The 22122-nt window shown below is 52.7% G+C and overlaps 1 protein-coding gene across 3 annotated transcripts in view; it reads left to right on the top strand.

Moving 5' to 3' along the window:
- The window catches only part of rarga (retinoic acid receptor gamma a), a 38419-nt gene that overhangs the window by 14055 nt on the left and 2242 nt on the right, over window positions 1-22122 (top strand). For 2 of the 3 annotated variants that reach the window (XM_029155537.3, XM_029155536.3), the window contains exons 3-8: window positions 19136-19284; window positions 19549-19690; window positions 20684-20847; window positions 21185-21361; window positions 21616-21820; window positions 21905-22063. In XM_029155537.3, coding sequence (XP_029011370.1) covers window positions 19136-19284; window positions 19549-19690; window positions 20684-20847; window positions 21185-21361; window positions 21616-21820; window positions 21905-22063 — 996 coding nt within the window. Of the gene's footprint in view, window positions 1-6185; window positions 6678-19135; window positions 19285-19548; window positions 19691-20683; window positions 20848-21184; window positions 21362-21615; window positions 21821-21904; window positions 22064-22122 lie in introns of those variants that run through there. The other variant, XM_029155539.3, reaches the window with a different exon arrangement.

Genomic DNA, 22122 nt, shown 5'->3' with positions numbered 1-22122 from the left:
GCTCATTGTTGTCAGCGCTGTCTTCAGGCCAGTTCTTCCGCACAAAGCCAGCGCCGCTGTGGATATTTGAGCCGGCGCGTATTCATGCAGAAAGGGCTGCGTCGGAGCCCCGTTCGTGACCGCGGGTCGGACGGTTGCCGCCTTTTGTCGGCTCCACCGTGTCAACGGGTTCAGAGCGCCGCCCACGGCCGCGCTCGCTCTGGAGCCACATGCGCTTTGGAAATACCTGTTTTGCGCGAAGCCGGGAGGAGACGGGCGCGGGGAGGGATGGGAGAGGCACAGGTAGAGCTGCATTCATTCCTATTGCTGAGCAGCGAACGTGGAGTCCGGTTCACTGGTCGTCTGTGGGGCTCTCACCCTTCACAACCACACCTTTATCTGTCAGTGTGCAGCGGCGTCTTCTCATCCATGAAACGGTCCGACAGCTCATCGGCCAGTGTATATTTGGGGCCGCTATCACTTGATCTCTGTCATTATGGGAGTCCTTCAAACAAACAGTTGGAAGCCCATTAAGGCCACTTACCATATGATAACATCAGCATTGAGCCCTGAAACACCTCTCTAAGCTTTCACCAATCAGCACAGGAGCCCTGGCCTCAAAGCCAGCCACGGGTTGTTTGGAAAAGCTAGTAGGTCATTTCCTTCAGCCCACACGGCTCTGAGCAAAATCAAAAACCCTTTGTCGGACCCGGACTATGATTTCTAGCCTCACGCTGAGTGATGGACACAGGAAACGCACGAGATGCTCAGCTGTGTGCGACTGCTGGATTGCTGTTGGGTGAAATTAAGCATTGTATTAATAGAATGGAATGAAAAGCCTGTTGAAACTTGTGTCAGAGCGGCCGGGGTCTGCTCAGCGGCGCCTCTGGTGGAGACGAGGGGAACGGCCGTTTATGTAAAGTGTGTTGGGCAGTGATTAATACAACACGCGGAAAAGCACAGACGGACAAGCACTGGCGGAGTCGCTGCCAAGCATTTATGCATTCCATGCACCTGCGTGTGTGTGTGTGTGTGTGTGTGTGTGTGTGTGTGTGTGTGTGTGTGTGTGTGTGTGTGTGTGTGTGTGTGTGTGTGTTCAGTTTCACAGTTAGTCAGGCTGTGAAAATAACTTAAAAGTTCCATCTGAAGAAAATAATATCCTCATGCAGGGTGACATAATTAAAACACTCATTGCATTCTTTAATGTGCGCGCACACACACACGCATGCACACACACATAAGGAGGTCATGTTGGTTTAGGGAGCTCGGGGAGTTGCGTAAAGGAGCCATTTTGGTGGGAAATGTGGTATGAGAGGGAATGTAAGAGCGAACCGTTAAATGGAGGAGAGGAGAAGAAGCGGTGCCGACCGAGTGGAGCTTTTCCACCGGAGGCGAAGCGGAGCCCGAACGCCAGCGTATTCGCGTTCCTAAAAACGGATGGGCCGGGTCGCAGCCCGGCCGTGATGGAGGTCGGCGCGTGCTAGGTGTCGAGATGCCGTCGCTCCGAGTGTCTGGGAACGCACACGTGCTTCATACTGTACGTCTGAGTGAAAGCAAGTAGAAAGATGAAAGAGAAAGTGAGCTAAGTATAGATATGAAAATGATGAACTCAGCGCTGCGAGCCCTCAATTCCCTGCATGCACAAATATCTCACACACAAGGACAAAACTCCCCACTCATTTTCTCTTCTTTTTCTTTGCTCCTTATAAGCTTTGAAGTTCACTCCTTTCTCTCTAAAAAAAAAAAAAACAGCGATCGGCCTCTGAGATGCCTGAGTGTTCACTTTCCTGTTTGCTCTTCAAAGCAGAGTCGGTCTGTCAATCTTAGCAGCATTACAGCGCTAGCTGATCGTGTTTTGATTCATTGCACTGAGCTTTACGGATAAAATATTACAAATAAAAACCATAAGGAGTGACCTGCATAAGATTAATGGAAACCTTGGGCTGCGGGGGGAGTGTGCAGCGCGCGATTCATAATTCATTTCATTACAAATGTGGTCATCACATATGGATGATTAGCATTTCAAAGAGGCTGCAGTGGAGGGAAGGGATTTCTTAAACCGCTATTGATGAATGAGGTGCATTTGCATACGTATAATTACTGTTATCCCCAAACACATAGATCTTTCCATGTTGTGTGAGACCTTGAAATCATACACGAGATCAGTTCTGGATCATTTTCTAACATCTGGATGAATGCATGTGTCATTTTATTTTAGGAGCAGTTTTACATTAAACAATATTTGATCCTAATATTCATTACATGTTCAGTTTAGACACTAGCGATTCTTCCAAACTCCATCAGAACCCGCCCAGTCTTAGCGCCGTCTGCCTGCTGGCATCTCTGCTCCCCTGGCCACGATCTACGCAGCGGATTAGCGATGCTGTGACTGCACCAATTGTGCGTATTTGTGCACGATGACAGCATGCGCAGCGCCGTTTGATGCCCTTGATCTAACAGCGAGACTCGAGCCTCCTCTGCATCGTCTGACGTCCGCGCTTTCATCTCCCTGGGCGACCACTTGCTTCGAGATGACAGGCCTCCGAGGCGTTCCACTCCTTTTTGGAAATCAATTCCCCGTCACATGGCTTCTTTTGCTCCTCAACGAGCGCTGGCCACGTTTCAATAGCTGAGGAGGGAAGTGGACGGAAAGGCCCACCTCGTTTTACTGGACCAATTATGCACAGAGTGCAGATGTTTTTGTGAAAGCGAGTGGAAGAAATGCACCTAAACCCTGCTGGCTCGTGCGCTCCTCTCTCGTTTCTCTTTTCTCCTCAGCTTTCACCTTGGATTTCCTCTGGTTATCCTCCTCTGCGAGTCGGAGCCAGTTTGCCTTAAGTGCTGGAAACTTTCTGAAACCTGTGTGTGTGTGTTCGTGTGATCGGTGTGTGTCTGCGTGTGTAAAGTTAGCCACGCGTGCGGGTAAAGGAGAGGCCGAGACCGTAGAGTTCTGACCCATTGACAGACGGACATAAAGAAGCTGCTGGGAGGCGTCTGTTTTCGGCTTTATGGGCAACGGGCACAGAATGGTGGGAAAGGACGGACCCTCACAAAGCACAGGGCAGGAGTATGAGAACAATATAGGGTGTCATGCAATGCCAACAAAAATCTATACCTGTAAAGATAGGTGGCTGAATGTCATCATAGCGCAGAGACGGAGCTGAAGGATGGTCAAGACCTGAGAAGCAGCTCCATTGGGCCTTTGTGCCACTGAGGAACAGCCTCACTTTCCCCGTCTTTCCTCAGTGACGCATCGGGCGCCTTCCAGAAATATGTCATAAGGAACTGAGGCAGATGAATGGACGTGATTACACACAAAGTCAGAGGCTGAACATGTGTAAAACCTGCTGCAGGTAAAGCAGTTGATGGATGTGAGGTGAGAGAAAAGGCTCTGATTTCACAAGCAAACATAGCGACACAGCCTCGCATAATTAAGGAGGGAAGGAATGTAGCAGAAACATATTACAGCGTCGTATAAATACCCGGCTCCTTTTTGCTTCGCTGCTTTAATGAAAGCAGTCCGTGTCGGATTGTGCGTGTTTCTGTGTAAACCGAGTCTGGCTGGAGTGGGAGGGCACGCCGGGCTGGTGTTCAGTGTCTCTATCATCACTGGCAATCTGTTTCAGCATGTCCACACACTGCACACATGCTCGCATCAGCAGTGGAAAAGCTCCGCATTCCTTTCAAAATCACCCCGCTGCATTTAGCACATGGGCATTAAAAACAGGCTGCCTTTATGGCCTCGCACACCGCGGTGTTGTTGACCGCTCGGCTGCGAGCTGAATGGCCGTATACAGAGGAAGTGGCAACAATGTGTTGTGTACGTCTTATCTGTAATTGGCATCGCGGTGTCAGACGGCAGTAAAGCCTGGTTTTTCCTGGGTGCCGGCCAACGTGGAGCTGTAAGCGGTGTCGAGCAGCTGATCTGCAGTAGTCTCCCAGATAGAGCGATGGGACATTGTACAAGATCCAGTGTAAAAGTATCACCTCACAGATGAAGTGTTAAAACTTTGATGTGGGAAAATTCTTCTAATCAGCGGAGTGGAACATGATTGAAAGCAGCCGTCACACAAAATGCCCAGTGAGTTGGCAGCCAATGAAAATGAAGGATTTTCCAAAGCGTGAAACAAAGGCAGAGGACTTTGTCAACTAAAACAAATCATGCAGGCAGGAAAAAGTGGCCATGGGGAACTTGATGAAATGGGGAGAGAGTAGTTGCAGAAACAGAGGGGGGGGGGGAATTAAAGAGAGTGATGGAGAGACTTGTGAGCCAGAGTGAGGGAGAGAAGGAGGGAGAGCAGGATAAGTTGGGGGGGAAAGTTAGTGGCCCAGAGGGGGTTTCTTCTGGAGTTCAACCTCTCTGGCTGGGGAAGGAAGGGGAGGGAGGGAGGGAGGGAGGGGAGGCAGCGGCCGGCCTGGGTCAACAGCAGTATGGAGAATGTGTAGATTAGATGTCTAAACTCACTCAGCAAAGCCTCTGAAGCGCTGGCGGTCAAGTCAGAGGCGAAAACAACACCAATATTACATCAGCCGAGGGTCCGATCGGGTCCGATTGGGTTCGTCGACCCCCTAGAACCCAACAGCACATGGTTTTGCAAATTGATGGCGTTGCCGCTCAGCAGCCCCGGCCAACGAGGCCGATGTTACACAGAACGCATGAAGAGCGAGGGACCGGAGCCAGTCTCCAGTTTCCAGGACGCTGCATGAAATGAGCAGCGAGGAAGAAAAAAAATGAAAATAAAAAAATAAAAACCGACAGGAAGGAGACGAAAGACGAGTGTGAGAAGAATGCATGTGGAGAATAGAAAAATGTGGCTTGGGGCTGTGATGATTTAATCAGAAATGCATCCAGATCAGGACTTTTTCAGATGATTGTCTAAGTGGGTGGAGAGGTGGGTGGGGGGGGCAGAGCTAGCAGGAGCGTCGCTAACAGATAACCTCATCCTTATCTGGGCTCACAGTTCTATTCTTGATGTCACTCCGCTTCCTCTTCGCGGCCGGACCGCGGCCGTTTGCTGCAGGACGGCGGAATGCGAGACACAACCAAGAGGAACCGCTCTGAGCTCAGTAAATATAACTTAAATGCTTCAGAGAGAGCATGAAACAGGAAAACGAGTGAAGTGTTAGACGGAGGAGGAGGAGGAGGAGGAGGAGGAGGAGGGCACTGTGTGTTTATGGAGAGTGTAGCCAGCAGCACAGATTGACAGGAAATGGAGTGTTTTTGCCTGCTGGGCCGTACCACTCGTACTGGTCTGACAGGGGGAGATGAATGTGTGGGTCACGCACACGGACGCGCTTCTATTATCATACAGCTCCCATTGTAAGGGAGTGTTTGCTTTGGCCCAGCCAGAGTCTACATGTGTGCTGAGCAACAGTTCGGCCCAGTGACCGGCTCTGATTTATTGCGTTTGGTGGCGCGTTGCAGAGCGAGCGGCTCGCTGCGGTCGGGTTTGAGCGAGTGACAGGTGACTCTGACTCCGGTCACATCCCCGTCCTCCGTCGCGCGTACGGGCGGCGTGGAGTGTGTTCCGCGCGTGGCGCGTTTGCATTCTGTGAGACGCTCCGTGGTTCATCACTGTCCAGAGGAGGAGAGGAAGAAATACCCGTCCTCTGCTCCCTCCAGCAGCCGGAGACGAGGGAGGGAGGGATTTACCCTGGCATCTGGCTTCTGGGTTCAACCCCAGCACAGCTTTCGTCCTCCCTCGGACTCTCTGTTTCTCACACACACACACACACACACACACACACACACACACACACACACACACACACACACACACACACACACACACACACACACACGTCCAGTGGCTGGACTTTAATATGGTTATGATTAGAGACGGAGGCTCAGGGAGGGGAGGGGAGGGGGCTCATATTTACTGCAAGGGAATTGGGGGAGGTGCCGTGTAAAGACGGAGGCAGATAGGGAGCGGGTCTGAATGGGACGCGGTGGGAGGGGGACCGAGCTCGGGCCAGAAATATGAAACACAAAAGCCGCACGGACAAAAAAACAGCGAGAGGAGAATGGGAATAAAGTTTTGTTCTCCAACCAGATCAGCTCTTCCTCCGGTGCAGGCTCCGTGGGCCGGCCCCCTCCCATGCCCCCCCCCCCCCCCCTCTGGCATGCTCTCTCACTCTCCACCCCCTCTCGCAGCGTCACGCAGAGGTAGTTGGTTCGCTCCGCCGTGTCTGGGGCTCAGCGCGAGCTGTGAGAGGCTGTTATTTAGGTCTGTTACAGCAGACAGGGAGCAGCTCACCCAAGGACCGGGGGGGGGAGCAGAGAGTCAGAGTCACGCTCAGCCCAGCTCAGCTCAGGCAGGCAGGACGCGCAGCGGCATTCCAGCCGACACGGAAGGAGGAACGGTCCGGCGTCGGCGGCAAAAGGGCAGCGCGGCGTCAGTGAGGGAGGGCAGTCCGCCGAGCGGCTAGCTGTTGCTGCTGCCTGTTGTTGTCATCGCTGCAGTGAGCGACGCCGGCGGCGCAGACGGACGGGGCAGGAAGCAGGCAGCGCCGGGGGCTCGCAGTGGTTCTCGCTGAGGGAGGGGGGGGTGCCATGTTCGACTGCATGGAGGCTCTGGGAATGGGCCCCCATCAGCTGTACGATGTGGCCAGCCGCGGCGCGTGCATGCTGCGGAAGGCGAGCCCCTTCTTCGCGGGGCTGGACCCCTTCGCGTGGACGGGCAGCGCCAGCGTTCAGTGTAAGTGGCCCCCGGTTCCTCCGGGTTTCCTGCGCGACACAATCGAGGCTCTCTCTCCGTCCGCCTTCCTCGTCGCTGGCTTGTTTACCCCTCGGGGCTCGGCCGACAGGGCTGCTGTCAGGGGTTACGGAGCAGCACAGGAAAAGACGGAGACAGTCTCCTCTGCTGTTGTCTCCTCTCCTCTCCTTTCCTCCGCTCCACTCTCTCTCCTCACCCCCCTTCTCCCCCCTCGCGGCTCACAACCTGTCTGAGCTGCTCAGCCATCTGAGAGGCGCTCCGCTATGATATGATATGCACTGTGTGTCTGCTATTGTGCACTGGTCCCCGTGTGAGCGGCCGTGTTTGACTTGTGAGTTTCGAGTGCGCGGAGTCGAGTTTCTGTGACACTGAGCCACCTGAGGCTCGACCTTGCCAGGTGCTCTATTCTAAAAACAAAAGTAGTCGGGGATGAAAGGAGGAGGGCTGGTGAGTGAGAGGAAGAGAAAACACCGGCGCTATGGAGACACTGTTTAGCTTAGACTCCATTCACGGGGAAGTTGAGCTTCTGATGGGCTTCTCATGAACTGCTAATGACGAACGTGGCTTGTTTATTATCCCAGATGTTGAAAGTTTGCTGTGGACGACCGCAGTGCTGCTAAGTTTGCTTCTGCCGCTACGTGGAAAATGATATTCTTCTGAAGCCAAACAGCAATGAATTAATAAGGGGATGAATTATTTAATGGGTAAATGGATGAATAAATTAGAAATGTGGAATGCACCCACGGACTGAGGGATGCTCGGCTTGCCTTTCTCTGCCGCGTCTCCCTCTGACTTCACACGCGGCTCTGACGCTGACAACAGGCCTGTCTCCCACAGACAAAACTGGGCTCCGTCTCCATACACGTCCAGGGGGCCACTGCTGCTGAGAGCGAGCGTGTGAGCGTGGGGTGTGTGTGGGGGGGGTGCATGCATGGTGCGGTGGGAGAAGTGTGGAGGGAGCCAAGCCAGACACGACAGTGGAAAAACAACCCGCGATGCACGGATCGGGGCGGTAAACAACTTTAACAAGCAACCGTGTTCCAGCTTTCTGAATCGAGCTCTGATTTTGGTTTTGTGTTTTGTGTTCGTCCTTCTGCTTTTTGTTCCCTTTTAACTGCCCCTCTGGGGGAGTCATCTGTCTTCATTAATCGTGAAGACACCAGCGTTTCAGTGGCTGTCATGCACACTGGCTAAGCTTTAATGAAGATAGATGCCCTGTCATTGGAGGCCGAGGCCAAGGGGGACTCCAGCCAGCCTGCTCCGCTCCGCTCCGCTTAGCCCGGGGAGCCCTGATGATAACAAGATGAGATTTGTTTATTTAATCAATCAGGCTTCTATGGCCTCTCCCTTTAACCCATTCACACACATGTTCACGTTTAACAATTAGGCCTCCAGATACCAGAAGTGCATTTTTCTTTTTAGCCTTTGTTCCGGAAAATCAAAGAGATAAAAAAAAAAAGTCCTGAGAAGCTGCCCCGAGGGCGAGGGAGCAGAGTGGAGGCTGGCTGCTGTGGTGTTCAGTTTCAAGCACTCTGGGCCCAGTAACCTTTGTAAACAAGGCGGCCCTGTCCCCACACGAGGAGCCACGACGCCTCTTTACTCAAACGCCCGTCCCTCATTGTCCTCGTCAATGAGGCTGATGAATTGACGTTTGAGGCTGATGTCTCATTAGGCCGGGCCCAGCTGCACCGCAGAGGGACCGGCCCGGCTGATGCCGCACGTTCTGCAGACCGAAACCAGCGCGGGGAAGAAGTGGCTGCGTTAATCCCTGCTGTCGGCCGTCTGACCAATGTTAGTTAGTAGTTGTAATAAATCCGTCCAGATTTCTTTGATAACTAGTGGAACTGCAGTGAAAAGTATTTGTGCCTCTAAATCTTCCACAAAATGACATGATCTCATTGTCTTGGCAATAAATTGCCCGTAGTGATAAGTGTTACTGCTGTTGGCTGTTAGCCAGGGACAATCGGAGGACTTTGAAGTGAATGGTCATTTCTCCTGTTTTTTGTTCACCAGTGTGAGACCTCATTGTCAGAGTTGAGCCAGAGGCTACAGCTTGGCCAGTGTCCGATCGGCACCATGTGTGGCAGCCTCGGTCCAAAACGCTCCGCATGTGTAACGCTCCTAAACGCCTTCTGCTGCGGCGCCAGTACCACATCTGAGCTGCCCCGCGCGTAAGGATGATGGACGCTGATTTAGTCATACGTCAATGAGAACTGAATTAGTCAACTGCCAGGGAAGCCATTGGAGAGGGCCTGTGCAGACCAATCCCCTCTCTGTCAATGTTCATTTGCTTAGAAGAATGAGACAATTACCCTTAGCAGTTCTCCAGGGTCAGAAGAAGGGGAAGAGCCTTTTTTCTCACCAACACAAACTCGTAGCTCCATCTGCCTGAACACCGCTTGAATATTAATCGCGATTCTCGCAAGCGATACCGAACAACAGCCCGACGCGGCGGCGACGGATCGTTTGTGCGATCCGCATGTATACGCGACGCGCGCACACGCCCCTTTGTTTCCTTTAATGTGCCGCTCCAATGTGGAGGAGCTAATTGGAACAGGGGTATGTGGCGGTGGAAAGGAAGGAGAAAGGAGAGCTTCCTGTGACCGCTGGCACATTCTGGCCCCGATCATTTTCTCCCTGATGGAAGTCCGCAGTTATTTCATTATAATTACAAAAGATTCAATTAAAAGATTAGAATGCCTGAGGGGGCAGGACTGGGAATAGATAGTGGTATCTTGGTTAGCAGAGCAGTGTGTGTGTGTGTGTGTGTGTGTGTGTGTGTGTGTGTGTGTGTGTGTGTGGGGGAAAGAGAGAGAGCGTCTTCTAGTAGCATGGTTCCAGTTCTAATGAGGACTTGTCAGTGCTGTTATATATACATAAGCCTTGTTGATCCTTTCAAGATAATGTCAGAAGAATGTGTTGAAGTTAAAAGGCTTAAGTAGTCAGCTGGTCCAAGGTCATTGAGTCGTAATTGATATAGCCGAGGGAAAAACCTTCGCTTGTCTCGGAAAACAATTAGGCCAGTGCTGCTAAATGAGCCGTTTGAAGAAGGAAATCAGTGAAATGTACAAAAGAGTGAAGCGGGAGATGAATCGTGTTTTGTCCTGCGATTCCAAACTGTAATCAAGCAAGCGCTCTAATTTTAGACCAGTGAGGGAGCAACACTTCAACCAGGCTGAAGGTTGACTCCACTTAGAGGTACATTTGTGTGTGTGTGTGTGTGTGTGTGTGTGTGTGTGTGTGTGTGTGTGTGTGTGTGTGTGTGTTGGTTGTGGTTGTTGACCAGTGTCGGTCTAATATACTTGTTAGTGGGTACAATGGTTAAACCTTCACAGCGTTTGTGCCTGGTGACGTTAGAACCGCTGTTGCTGCCTCAGCCCTACTTTAGTGGCTGAGCCCATTAATAGTCAGCGCTGCCTATAAATAAACACTGAATCCCTGCATAATGTTGGCTTTTACTTATGCATTAATAGGAGCGGGTCAACCCGCGCTGCCGTGCGTGTGATGTTTACCTGCTCGGCCGGCGCTGGGCGTCCAGACTGCTGTCGAACCCACAGACAGACAATGTGCCGGGCCGGATTCCTCACGGCCGTGCTGGAATTCAGCTCCGCTCTAATAGCAGTTTATAGCCCCCTCGGCGGCGTCAGTCGCACCACTGTAAATAAAACCCACGGCCGCCGCCGGGCCCGGACCCGTCACCTGTTTGTGTCTCTCTGCCCGTCTTAGCGAGGGTTCGCTCAGCGTTTCACAAGACGCGGCGCCGTCGTAAGAGTGATAGGAATCCCGTTCAGGGATCCGACATGACAGAACAGGCTGCTGTGAGGCAACTAAGCCTCATAATCAGCTCTGGCTGAGAACAAATGTGGACTTTCACAAGTCCTTTCACAAGCGTCCGCTGGCCACAGAGGTATTGTGGCTGCCACCGTGTCTGGCTGCTGCCGCTGTAGCTGTGTGCCCAGCTCCTCGCCTGCCAGGCACATTTTCTCCTGCGAAGGCGTGGGCATTTGGGAGGCCGTGCCTGTGCGCCGTGACATTTTTTGTGCGCGTGCTATTCTCGTGTGAGCACCTGTGGGTTTGTTCCACTGCTTTGGACGCTGCATGCGAGTGCGTGTGGGTCAGCGCGGAGCCTGTGCGGCGTTACTGATTGACAGCTTGGCTCCAGCGTTGCTAGGGGCCGCGCTGCTATGAGGCGAGGGGCGCCTGGCAGGGACCAGAAGCCCGGACGGGCCCGACCGTCCTCCTCTGGTGGCGTGTGAACGGGCCGCGTTGACGCTGTGACAGTGGTTGGCAGAAAGCGTTGAAGGTCGGTTGTAGGGACGGATCCAAGTGTTTTCTTTTTTAATTGTTGCCTGTGTGCAACTACAGCACTGCTTGCATTAATTCATTTGTTGGTAGTATAAACGTGTGTGTGTGTGTGTGTGTGTGTGTGTGTGTGTGTGTGTGTGTGTGTGTGTGTGTGTGTGTGTGTTGTGTGTGTGTGTGTGTGTGTGTGTGTGTGTGTGTGTGTGTGTGTGTGTATTACTGGGTTGTGTCACTGCCACAAATCAGGAAATAAGGTTAAAACAGGAAGTGTGTGTATGAGTATGTTCATATATTAAAAGCCTGACAGACAACTGTTCTGTAATCTGATTTCTGTCTTCTTCCAGACTTTTTTTACTCTTTTACTCAAACTCCACTTTTTTAATGTTTGTGCATTTTACTTTCACTAATTATACTTTTTTTAAATTATTTATGCATTAGCATGATTATGAAATCAGCTCTCTTCCAGGGAAGTGTATCTGTCTCAATCAGCTCTTCCGTCAGATGTCTCATCGCAGAGAATTATTTGCAGACATGTGCAGAAAACAGCGACCAGGTTTGGGTGCTTATGTGTGAATGTTCTGACCAAGTGCCTCCTCACTTACTGGCGATGACACATCGTACACACACTCTCTCCAGACTATTTGAGAATATGTGCATGCGCTCGCTGTTGCATGACCTGCGATTGAATGAGCGCCGGGTGTCGTCCTCCTGTCAGCAGGCTGGGATTTATCAGCTCTGGCTCCACTGTTTGAGCACCTTACGTTTGCCAGAAACACAGAGCGAAACACAGACAGACAGACAGACAGACAGACAGGCAGGCAGGCAGGCAGGCAGGCAGGCAGGCAGGCAGGCAGGCAGGCAGGCAGACAGACACAGACAGACAGACAGACAGACAGACAGACAGACAGACAGTGAGGGAGCGAGGTGCTGCCCGGGATGATTTAGGCCCGGTTCAGCAATGCTGCATGCGCTCAGGACATGCGGCTCCTGTGTAAACTCACTCAATGAGCATCGCCCGTTCCTCTCAGTGGCACATGTGACATTTTTACCCCATATTAATCTCAAGTGGAACTTCCAGCGCATCAAGAGGAAGGCAGAGAAGGAAATGAATCACATTAAGGCCCCAATCTGTATATCTTGTCAGCGCTCTGACAGCCTCCGCCCAAGCTGCGTTGGGCAACCTGCTGTCAGTTGGTTGCCAAGCAAAAGTGAAAAACTCTGATATGCATCATTTCCTCACTGAAACACTCAAAGCAGAAGTTTCTCAGGGAGACGTCGACGTGAGAAATGAGTGCGTGTTTGTGCCCGTTCTCAGAGACTTTGTGCCAGCGCCTGCGCGTTTCAGAAATCACCTTGAGGCTGTTGGTTGCAAACCACACAGGCACCAGGAAGGCACTGTCATTTCCTGGTTCCTCTCTGTCTGTTTTTACTCTTCGCTTTGGTTTTGTCTCACTCAAAGGTGCAGCCTTTGAAGATGGTCCAAGTAAACAGACGGAGGTGAAGCGTAGACAGAAATGCAAATGTGATGCTGGATAGGTGTGTGTGGCTCCAGTAACCTGTCACCGAACGACAGCTGCAGCACCCCAGAGATGATGGATGGATGGATGGATGGATGGATGGATGGAAGGAAGGAAGGAAGGAAGGAAGGAAGGAAGGAAGGAAGGAAGGAAGGAAGGAAGGAAGGAAGGAAGGAAGGAAGGATGGATGGATGGATGGATGGATGGATGGATGGATGGATAGATAGATGGAAGGAAGGAAGGAAGGAAGGAAGGAAGGAAGGAAGGAAGGAAGGAAGGAAGGATGGATGGATGAATGGATGGATGGATGGATGGAAGGAAGGAAGGAAGGAAGGAAGGAAGGAAGGAAGGAAGGAAGGAAGGAAGGAAGGAAGGAAGGATGGATGGATGGATGATAAGATGGATGATAAGATGGATGGATGGATGGATGGATGGATGGATGGATGGATGGATGGATGGATGGATGGATGGATGGATGGATGAACTGATGGATGAACTGATAGATGGGTGGATGGATGCATGAATGGATGGATGGATGAACTGATGGATGGATGGATGGATGGATGGATGGAAGGAAGGATGGAAGGAAGGATGATAAGATGGATGGATGGATGGATGGATGGATGGATGGATGGATGGATGGATGGATGGATGGATGGATGGATGGATGGATGGATGGATGGATGAACTGATAGATGGATGGATGGATGCATGAATGGATGGATGGATGAACTGATGGATGGATGGATGGATGGATGGATGAATGGATGGATGGATGGATGGATGGATGGATGGATGGATGGATGGATGGATGGATGGATGGATGGATGGATGGATGGATGAACTGATAGATGGATGGATGGATGCATGAATGGATGGATGGATGAACTCATGGATGGATGGATGGATGGAGGGATGGATGGATGAACTGATAGATGGATGGATGGATGGATGGATGCATGGATGGATGCATGGATGGATGCATGGATGGACAGATGGATGGGTGGATGGATTCATATATGTTGGACGAATGGATGGATGGACGGATGGATGAACTGATAGATGGATGGATGCACGAATGGATGCATGGATGGATGGAGGCCTGGCAGGGAAGCAAGAACAAAGGCTTTGTGTGCAGATGCTCGGGCACAGACATTAACATGTGGAGTGGGAAGTGAATGTCCTGCGAACTACAACTTGTGGGTGTGAATATTCTCTCCGGCGAGAGCTTTGTCGCAGCGCGCTCTGGTCTGCGGTGCTTCCCCAGCGAGCGGCGGCGAACACTACTGTTGTTGTTTACGTTATCCTCCTTTTCCCTCACTTCCTCTGACAGAGCGAGGCTGCAGCCACAGCTGGGCTACTTCTACTTTTGCAGGTTTCTATTGTTTTGGGGAGGAAGCAATAGCAATTGAACGAGCGCTGGCGGCCTCGCCAGAGACAGGCAGGTGAGAGGCAGAGCTACAGATGGTGGGAGGAAGTCTGGAGGGACGAGAAGCGGCCCCGGATCAAAGACGCAGGCTTTCCCTCGGTGGCCTCTGTCTCTGTCTGCTACTCGTCCCTCTGTGGGCTGGGACCAGTGGCCGGGCCCGCGCCGGATTGGGTCCGGGTTCACCCTGCAGTCAGCAGAGCTGTGCTCCTCTCTGTCTTCTGGTGGGCAGATGAAGAGTCAGCTGGAGCTCACCACAGGGACCACGGGCAGCGTTTCTTCCGAAATCTCTCCTTTTTTTTCCTGTGCTCGCAACAAAAAGCCACTGACTAAAATCCTCCCATTGAAATGATGTTTCCTCTTTTCCACTCTCATTTTTATAGCTCCTTCCTCAGGTTTTTGTACAAGGACGTTTGAAGGAAACCTATTTGGCTGGGTTCACGAGGGGCCGGGAGCTCGGTGGGCAAGTTGGTCTGTTTGAAGCCAACTTGTGTGCTTCTTGACAGGGTTGTGTGGTGCAGGAAAAGGGGGGTCTCTGCTGCCAAATGTTGACTTGGCTGACTCCATCAAGAAAATATCAAAAGGCCCTTTATGAGGTGCTGTAAAGAAGAAAGGGTGTTTTGAGAGTACCAGCAGACTGCGAGGGTAATTCCACGTTTTAAAACGTGCCCTGAGGATAGAGGCCGATCCCACCTGCTGCCGTACGCTTTCTGTGGGGGAGTCGCCGCTAACGGAGTGTGAAGGGAAGGCGCCGTGTCGCATTGTGTCACTGTCAGATATGCAGCGTTTCAGCGTTTGTGCTCGTTCATGGGCACTCGCCGAAACTTTCCCTAGCAAATATACATCTGGTATCACACACACACACACACACACACACACACACACACACACACACACACACACACACACACACACACACACACACACACACACACACACACACACACACACACACACATTCTCTCTTTGTGCTGCATGACATTATCCTGGTTCTAACACGAGGGTGTGAATTCCTCAGAGTGTGTGTGCGTGTGTGTAAATGTCTGGTTTCTCACTCTTCCTCGGCTCGGTAGCTTTTCGCTGCTCAAACTCCAACCATTTCCTGGTCAGCAGCCCAGATTTATGCTATGACTGTGATTGGAAAGACAGCACAGCACAGCTTTCCATGCACTTGTGAAAGTAGGTCTGTGTTATCAGGTAATGAGCTTCTGACAGTCGCTGAAAGCCGCGGCTTCTGCTCGGCACCTCCGACAAAGCATCGCCTTCTTATCGACACGCACCCCCCCCCACAGTCTGACTTCTACGCAATATTCCACTGAACTATTTCTCCCCGGTTGCGAGCAGGTTGCACTCTGAGCGCTTGTGCAACTCGCACGACGGGGCCGTGACAGACGTTCCAGTGGAGCGCGTGCAGGTGACTCAACCGCGTGCAACGCGGCCGACCTGAGGCCACGGCACCTGTGAGCGGGCGAGCGAGCGAGCGAGCGAGAGAGCGGGCGAGGCCGACAGAGGAGTGGGCACGAAAGCCGTGACGGAGATCCTCCGGAAGGACTGGCGCTGAAAAGGGGAAGGAAGCGCGCTCGTAGCAGCAGCCGCGGAGGGATGGCAGGAAGACGTGGGCAGAGAAGCAGAAACAAGTCGAGTGAGACGCGCTGGCACCGCTCACGCGGGCGTGGCGCTTTCTCTTCCTCTTCCGTGAAGCCAGTTCCTCTCTGCCACCGTCGAGTGTACCGATGGCCACTCTGTGGGCCCCCCCGCGGTGCCGTAGCCTCTGTGGTGGGGTCCGGGGCCAAGGGCACCCTGGAAGGCCCCACCCAGCGTGCCAGCACGTTTTCCAGCCCACTGTTCTCAATCTGCTCCCCTTCTGCCGCCGCCGCGCCCTCCTCCCACCGCGAGCCCCCTCCTCGCACGCTCGTTTGCTGCCCGGCGCATTCGACGGGAACACGCAGGCCTCACACGCTGCTTAATGAAGGCAGGGCCCGGGACAAAGGCCCCACCTGCCCGCGCTCGCCGCTAAACGCGGGAATGGGGAGCGCCGGGGCGTTTACTGCCCGCGTGGAGCTCCAGAGGGCGCGAAGGGCCCGCAGGTCGGAAAGACACACACGTAAACGGCATAAACGCGGCGACTGGGCCGTTTTGTGCGTCCGGGATTCACTGTCTTTACTTTCACATGGGGCGAGAATTCCAGAGCGACAGCCGAGCGAAGACTCACTCACACCGACAAGTCACGCAGACAAAAGCTGCAGGCCTGTTGTGAAAGAAAACTTGTTACGCTGCCAGAATGTCATATGCTGCTCAGTTGAAAGGAGTGTGTTGCAACACAAAGCACGAGCTGCACAGTCATGCCTTCGCTCACATACATTAGAAACACTCCTTCTTTCACTCGAGTGAACAACAGGCATCTTCTGTGGCACCAGGAAGTCCAGGCTCCTTCCTGCTCCTCGCTGATGTCTGCTCCTCTCACACGTGGTCTATCCTGGAGGGACACTGATCGGCCCAGTTGACTTGACCTAGAATTTAACGCAATTGACCCAGTTGAGGTCACCTTCAGCTAAACAGCTATTTCGGGCAAGTAATATCTAATGAGGTTCCGGAGAGCGAGGCTGAAGCGCTTCAGTATGGAGCAGGGTGGGGGTGTGAACATGGGCCTCCCGTGCGTGTAGTTTGTAGCGTATTGAACAGTATCGGTGTCCATATGTCACCGGGGGATTAGGTCTGGTCACTGCAGCTGGCCCACTTGTGCACAGAGAGCTCCGAGACCAGGGATTAGGGAGTAAACTGATACTTAGCAGGAAACCAACAGTGGCCGCTGATAACGCAACTATTCTTCTGTGCTGCGACTCCCATCCGCTCCTCCCCCCCCCCCGGCGGCAGCCACCCACCTATCCCGCTCGTCTCATCTCATCCGTCCGTCATCGACTCACAGGCCTCAGCCGGCGGATTGTCATGCAAATGGTGCCCTGGGCCTCGGAGCGCTGATAAGGAGGGCCTCTCATTTCACAGGGCTTTGTTTTCTAAACAGGGATGAGCTGAGCGGAGGCGACCGGGCCCGGGGGCGGTCTGAATGGGCCCTCTCACTGCGGCGCCCCGGAGTGAGTGCAGGGCATTGGAATGGAGCGGCGCCGAATGGGCCGAAGCCTGGGAGGCGCGCTCTCTGGCGGGAACCGGGTCCGGCGTGCTGACGGAGCCTGGTGCGTTCGCTGCCTCCCTGCCGTCGGAGGCTTCTGCGCTCGTCGGCCGGTCGCTCCATTTAGCCGGCGTCGGGCGGCGTCCGCTGCTTGACGCCACATGTGGTTTGTCCCTTTCTGACGGCTCGTCGGCGCCCGGTCTGGAGCCTCGTTTGCTGCTGTTATTGTTGCATAAACATAGAGGTTCATGGCTCGTTCAGAGAGTTTGTGCTCTGCCACTGACCCTGCTGCTTTGTTACATTCTGGCCAACGCGATATGAGAACTGCTGTGGAAGCGTTCAGCGGGTGCACACTTCAGCGTTTAGATTGATTTGCACATTTGGCTTTCGGGATTGGTCTTAAAACTAATGGAAAACATATTTGCCTCCAGCAAAGTGCGCCTTTCAGAGGAGGAATCTGAATGTAGGTTCTGTGTAGTCAAATATAAAAATACACATGAAAAACAGATGTTTGAGCGGCAGGCATGAGAAATGTCTGACGTGTTTCTGTTACTATCATTAATGAGGTAGTTGCTGGCCGGCCACCGCAGCTGTAGTGGAAGTGGTGGTGATGGTCAGTGTGGTCTCCAACAGGACTTGCCCTCCGGAGTAACTGTGTCCTCTCCGCCCCCTCGCTCCCTTTCTCTGTTTTTATCAAATTCCTCTTTTTATGCCCCTTTTTCTTGTTCGGTTTGAAGTCTCGCCTCTCTTGTAAAAAGCCAAGCTGGTGGTTTTTCGCCTCTGCCTTGGGTGTGAGACGGGGGGAGGGAGGCCGATGTAGGTTAAGTTTAGGCTAGCCCTCTGTGCTTTCCATTGAAGGTGCTGGGGGGAGGCTGGGGCAGTAAAACCTAGAAATTTAGAGCCTCCCTGTTTTTTTATTTTATGATTGGCTCTTTTTACAGGCTGGGAGCTACAGCTGGTGGTGTGAATAGCTGCCCAAGGTGACCGAGTCCCAATAAAGTCCAGGCCAGCCGGGCCGGGGCCTCCAGTCCAGCCATGGGACCGCCTTTATAGGCCGCCTTACGAGCCTATGCCTCTATTAAAACCTGGCAGGGCTGCACTGAGGAATTTAGGGCCAGGAAACAAGAGAAAAATAGGGTTTGTGTGTCAGGGGGTGGTGGGGTGCAGAGTCGGGGGGCTGAAGTTTGAGGGTGACCAAGGGTGAAAGTTGAAAGGAGTGCTGTTGGGTTGGTGATGGGTTGGGGGGGGGGGGCAACATGTGTGCCTTTGAGTTTGTACAGGCCAGTGTGTGCGACGAGGGTCTGGTCCTGTGTGAGCGGCAGCTTTAATCCATTTGCTGCACTCTTGAACTTCCAAAAGAGCCCGATTCGGTTCCACTTTACAATACAGTGAGGTTCAATGTAGCATAGCAGCTGGATGACTCAGGCTGGTTCTGACATCACCGCCGTGCCCCAGTTAGAGCAGTGGAAGGGAAACTTTCCTCCAGCTTCGCACGTGCGTCTGTCGTGTGTGTGTCTAATGTAAGCGTGTTGTCGTGAGCTGTGGAATGAAGACGGGCCGGTTCTGACTCCCGGCTGCAGACTGTGTCAGTCACCATGTTCATTGTCATCCTGCTTGTTCACACAAACTAATCGTCTCCTCAAACGCTGCTTCATCAGACAATCTGTGCTTAGACATAGTAATAATGAAGTCGCCTTTAGTTCGTATTCACTGTTATCTTCGACCCACAAGGTCGCACAAGTCTGTGAATATCAGCTGAACGTATCTATTATCCAGCATCTCTTCAAATCAAACAGAGAAAAACACAATCAATGTCAGTTTAGCTGTTATATCATAGTTTGAGGTAAACACGTTTGACAATCCAAATCTGGAGCAGGTAGTAGCCGTAGGACAACATGAGTGTGTGTGTGTGAGTGTGTGTGTGTGTGTGTGTGTGTGTGTGTGTGTGTGTGTGTGTGTGTGTGTGTGTGTGTGTGTGTGTGTGTGTGTGCGTGCGTGTGCGTGCGTGTGCGTGTGTTTGTGTGTGCGTGCGCTGGGCATCTCATGTGACCTGCTGTCTTTTTCACAGCCGTGGAAACCCAGAGCACCAGCTCAGAGGAGATGGTACCCAGTTCTCCGTCCCCACCTCCCCCACCTCGTGTCTACAAGCCCTGCTTTGTGTGCCAGGACAAGTCCTCCGGGTACCACTACGGGGTCAGCTCATGTGAAGGCTGCAAGGTGAGAAGCACCAGCCGGAGCCTTTGGAGCTCTGCTTGGTCTGGATTCACTGCACGCATCCTTGAAAAACACTGGGCTGCGAGGATTAATATTTAGTATTAGAGAGATTATAATGTTAAAGTCATTCGAATTATAAGTGAAAGGAAAGTGAAATGTTAAATGAGGTCACGTGAGAGAAGCAGTTCGATATCTCATCCTTGATTCGATGACTTGACCATAACACGCAGCTTCTCCCCTTTTGTCTGCTGCTTCCTGATGCTCCAGGGCTTCTTCCGCCGCAGCATCCAGAAGAACATGGTGTACACCTGCCACCGGGACAAGAACTGTCAGATTAACAAGGTCACACGCAACCGCTGCCAGTACTGCAGGCTGCAGAAGTGCTTCGAGGTCGGCATGTCCAAGGAAGGTGAGCGATACAGAGCCTCGCATCCTGAACGCCTGCGCTCACTCACACAGTCCTCACTTGTTTTCCAACGGCGTCAGGGACGCTGGGCAGGATATTTTACTTTCTCTTGGCCCCAGATGTGATTTTTAATTTTCACACGGTGTGAACTGCCATCGCCTACTCGATGTACTCGTCCTCAGCAGTGAACGGTGGGAAACTATGCAGCAGCGAGGCAGCGGCGCAGCACGAACGGGCCAGCGGTGGCGACGGAGGCGAGGCCGGGCACGCCACCAATCACATGACTAATCACTCCACAAAACCATTCCCACTTCCTGTTTCACCGCAAAGCCTCGCCCTCCGGCCGCCGCACACTGGCCTCATTCATGACGGCGAGCAGGCATAAAACAACTCGAATTTGGCCAAAGTCGATGATGGCGACGGGAATCGCGCTGCTGTGCAAAATCAAAGATGCAGCTTTAGCCCCATTTCACGTTGCACGCGGACGCCCGTGTGGAAGTGGCAGCTCCTTGCCCGCCGCCGAGCCCGCGGGACATGTATGTGGGTGTAATGTTTGTGTGGGATGTGTGTTGAGACTGGGATCACATTGTGCCTCTGCTATTACTGGATATCCTGAGAGGAAGGAAAGTAAGGGAGGGGGAGGGAGGGGAGGCCGAGAGGGAGAGTGCACGAGCGGCTGGTGTGCACCGGTCAAGTGGATAGTTAGATGGACGAGGAAGAGAGCACATGATAAGGAAAAGATAGCCGGCGTCCGCGCCGCGCTAAAGGAAACATGCTAATACTGTTAAGAGCAACCTCGGTGGCGGCCGAGCTCTGGTTTCCACGGGTGAACACTTTGTCCTTGGCAAGTAGTGAAAGACACTGAGCATGACTGCTGGATGCCTGAGCATGTGATCCCAGACAGAGAAGCAGCGCATTGTGTGAAGGCAGGGCTGTTTATGAAATAGCAGCGAATCGTCTTTCTAGCGATTGTTTTTATTTTTGTCTTGTTTGTAGCCGTGCGCAATGACCGAAACAAGAAGAAGAAGGACGTGAAGGAGGAGGTGGTTCTTCCAGAAAGCTATGAGCTCAGCGGAGAACTTGAGGAGTTGGTCAACAAAGTCAGCAAAGCTCATCAAGAAACTTTCCCATCATTGTGCCAGTTGGGCAAATACACCACCGTAAGAGACACACACACACGCGCGCGCACACACACACACACACACACACACACTGTGTGGCAACGTGATCGAGCTCTGCCGTCACAGAAGGCTCCGAAATTGCAATCAAAGACGCAAATTCACCGTAGCTTTCCCAACATAGTGGTGTCCTAACCTATTCAGTTCCCCATTAAGCCATCTGTGTGGCCTGTCAATGATTGATGTAACATGTAAATGGATTTTTTCCCCCCTTGATTGATGTAATGTGTAAATGTGTTGTGAGGCCGGACACCCTTGTTCTTGATGCGAACAGGGTTGCGTCACGCTGAACTGTGCCTGTGTGTGTGTGCGTTGTCAGAATTCCAGCTCGGACCACCGTGTGCAGCTGGATCTGGGCCTTTGGGACAAGTTCAGCGAGCTCTCCACCAAATGCATCATCAAGATTGTGGAATTTGCCAAGCGGCTCCCGGGCTTCACCAGCCTCACCATCGCTGACCAGATCACTCTGCTTAAGTCGGCCTGCCTGGACATTCTGGTGAGTCCGAGCAGTTATTTCCTCCTCTCATCAAGTCACGGGCCTCGTTCTCCTCATCTGTCTGCTCTGATAGATAAATCACAAGAGACAAACATGGTAGTCTGAAATGGGGGAATACTGACACCTGGCGGTGAAACCGTGTAACAGCACCCTAGTAGCTTTATGTACTATAAATGTGAAGCAGATGTACTTTCTATAGCGACTGCAGACTGTAGTGTTGTTGTTTCACTTTTGCATCACCTCCTCCATCGCAGATGCTGAGGATCTGCACCCGCTACACCCCAGAACAGGACACTATGACGTTCTCCGATGGCCTGACTCTGAACCGGACGCAGATGCACAACGCCGGCTTCGGGCCGCTCACGGACCTGGTGTTCGCCTTCGCCGGACAGCTGCTGCCCCTGGAGATGGACGACACGGAGACCGGCCTCCTCAGCGCCATCTGCCTCATCTGTGGAGGTACTGCAGCACGGGCTGTGAGGAGCACACGTGTGGCTCGGTGGGGGTTCATGGTACAATGACTGACGTTGCGTTGCTCCACAGACCGCATGGATCTGGAGGAGCCGCAGAAGGTGGATAAGCTACAAGAGCCTCTGCTGGAGGCTCTGAAAATCTACGCCCGCCGCCGGCGCCCCAACAAGCCCCACATGTTCCCTCGCATGCTGATGAAGATCACTGACCTCAGGGGCATCAGCACCAAGGGTCCGTATCAACAGACACTTGTGTGATCGTGTGTGTTTACATGGCATTAAACATGCCGC

Source organism: Betta splendens, chromosome 7, assembly GCF_900634795.4.
Source record: "Betta splendens chromosome 7, fBetSpl5.4, whole genome shotgun sequence".
NCBI lineage: Eukaryota > Metazoa > Chordata > Actinopteri > Anabantiformes > Osphronemidae > Betta > Betta splendens.
Note: the sequence above shows the minus strand (reverse complement) of the source record. Positions and strands in the feature narration are given on the sequence as shown.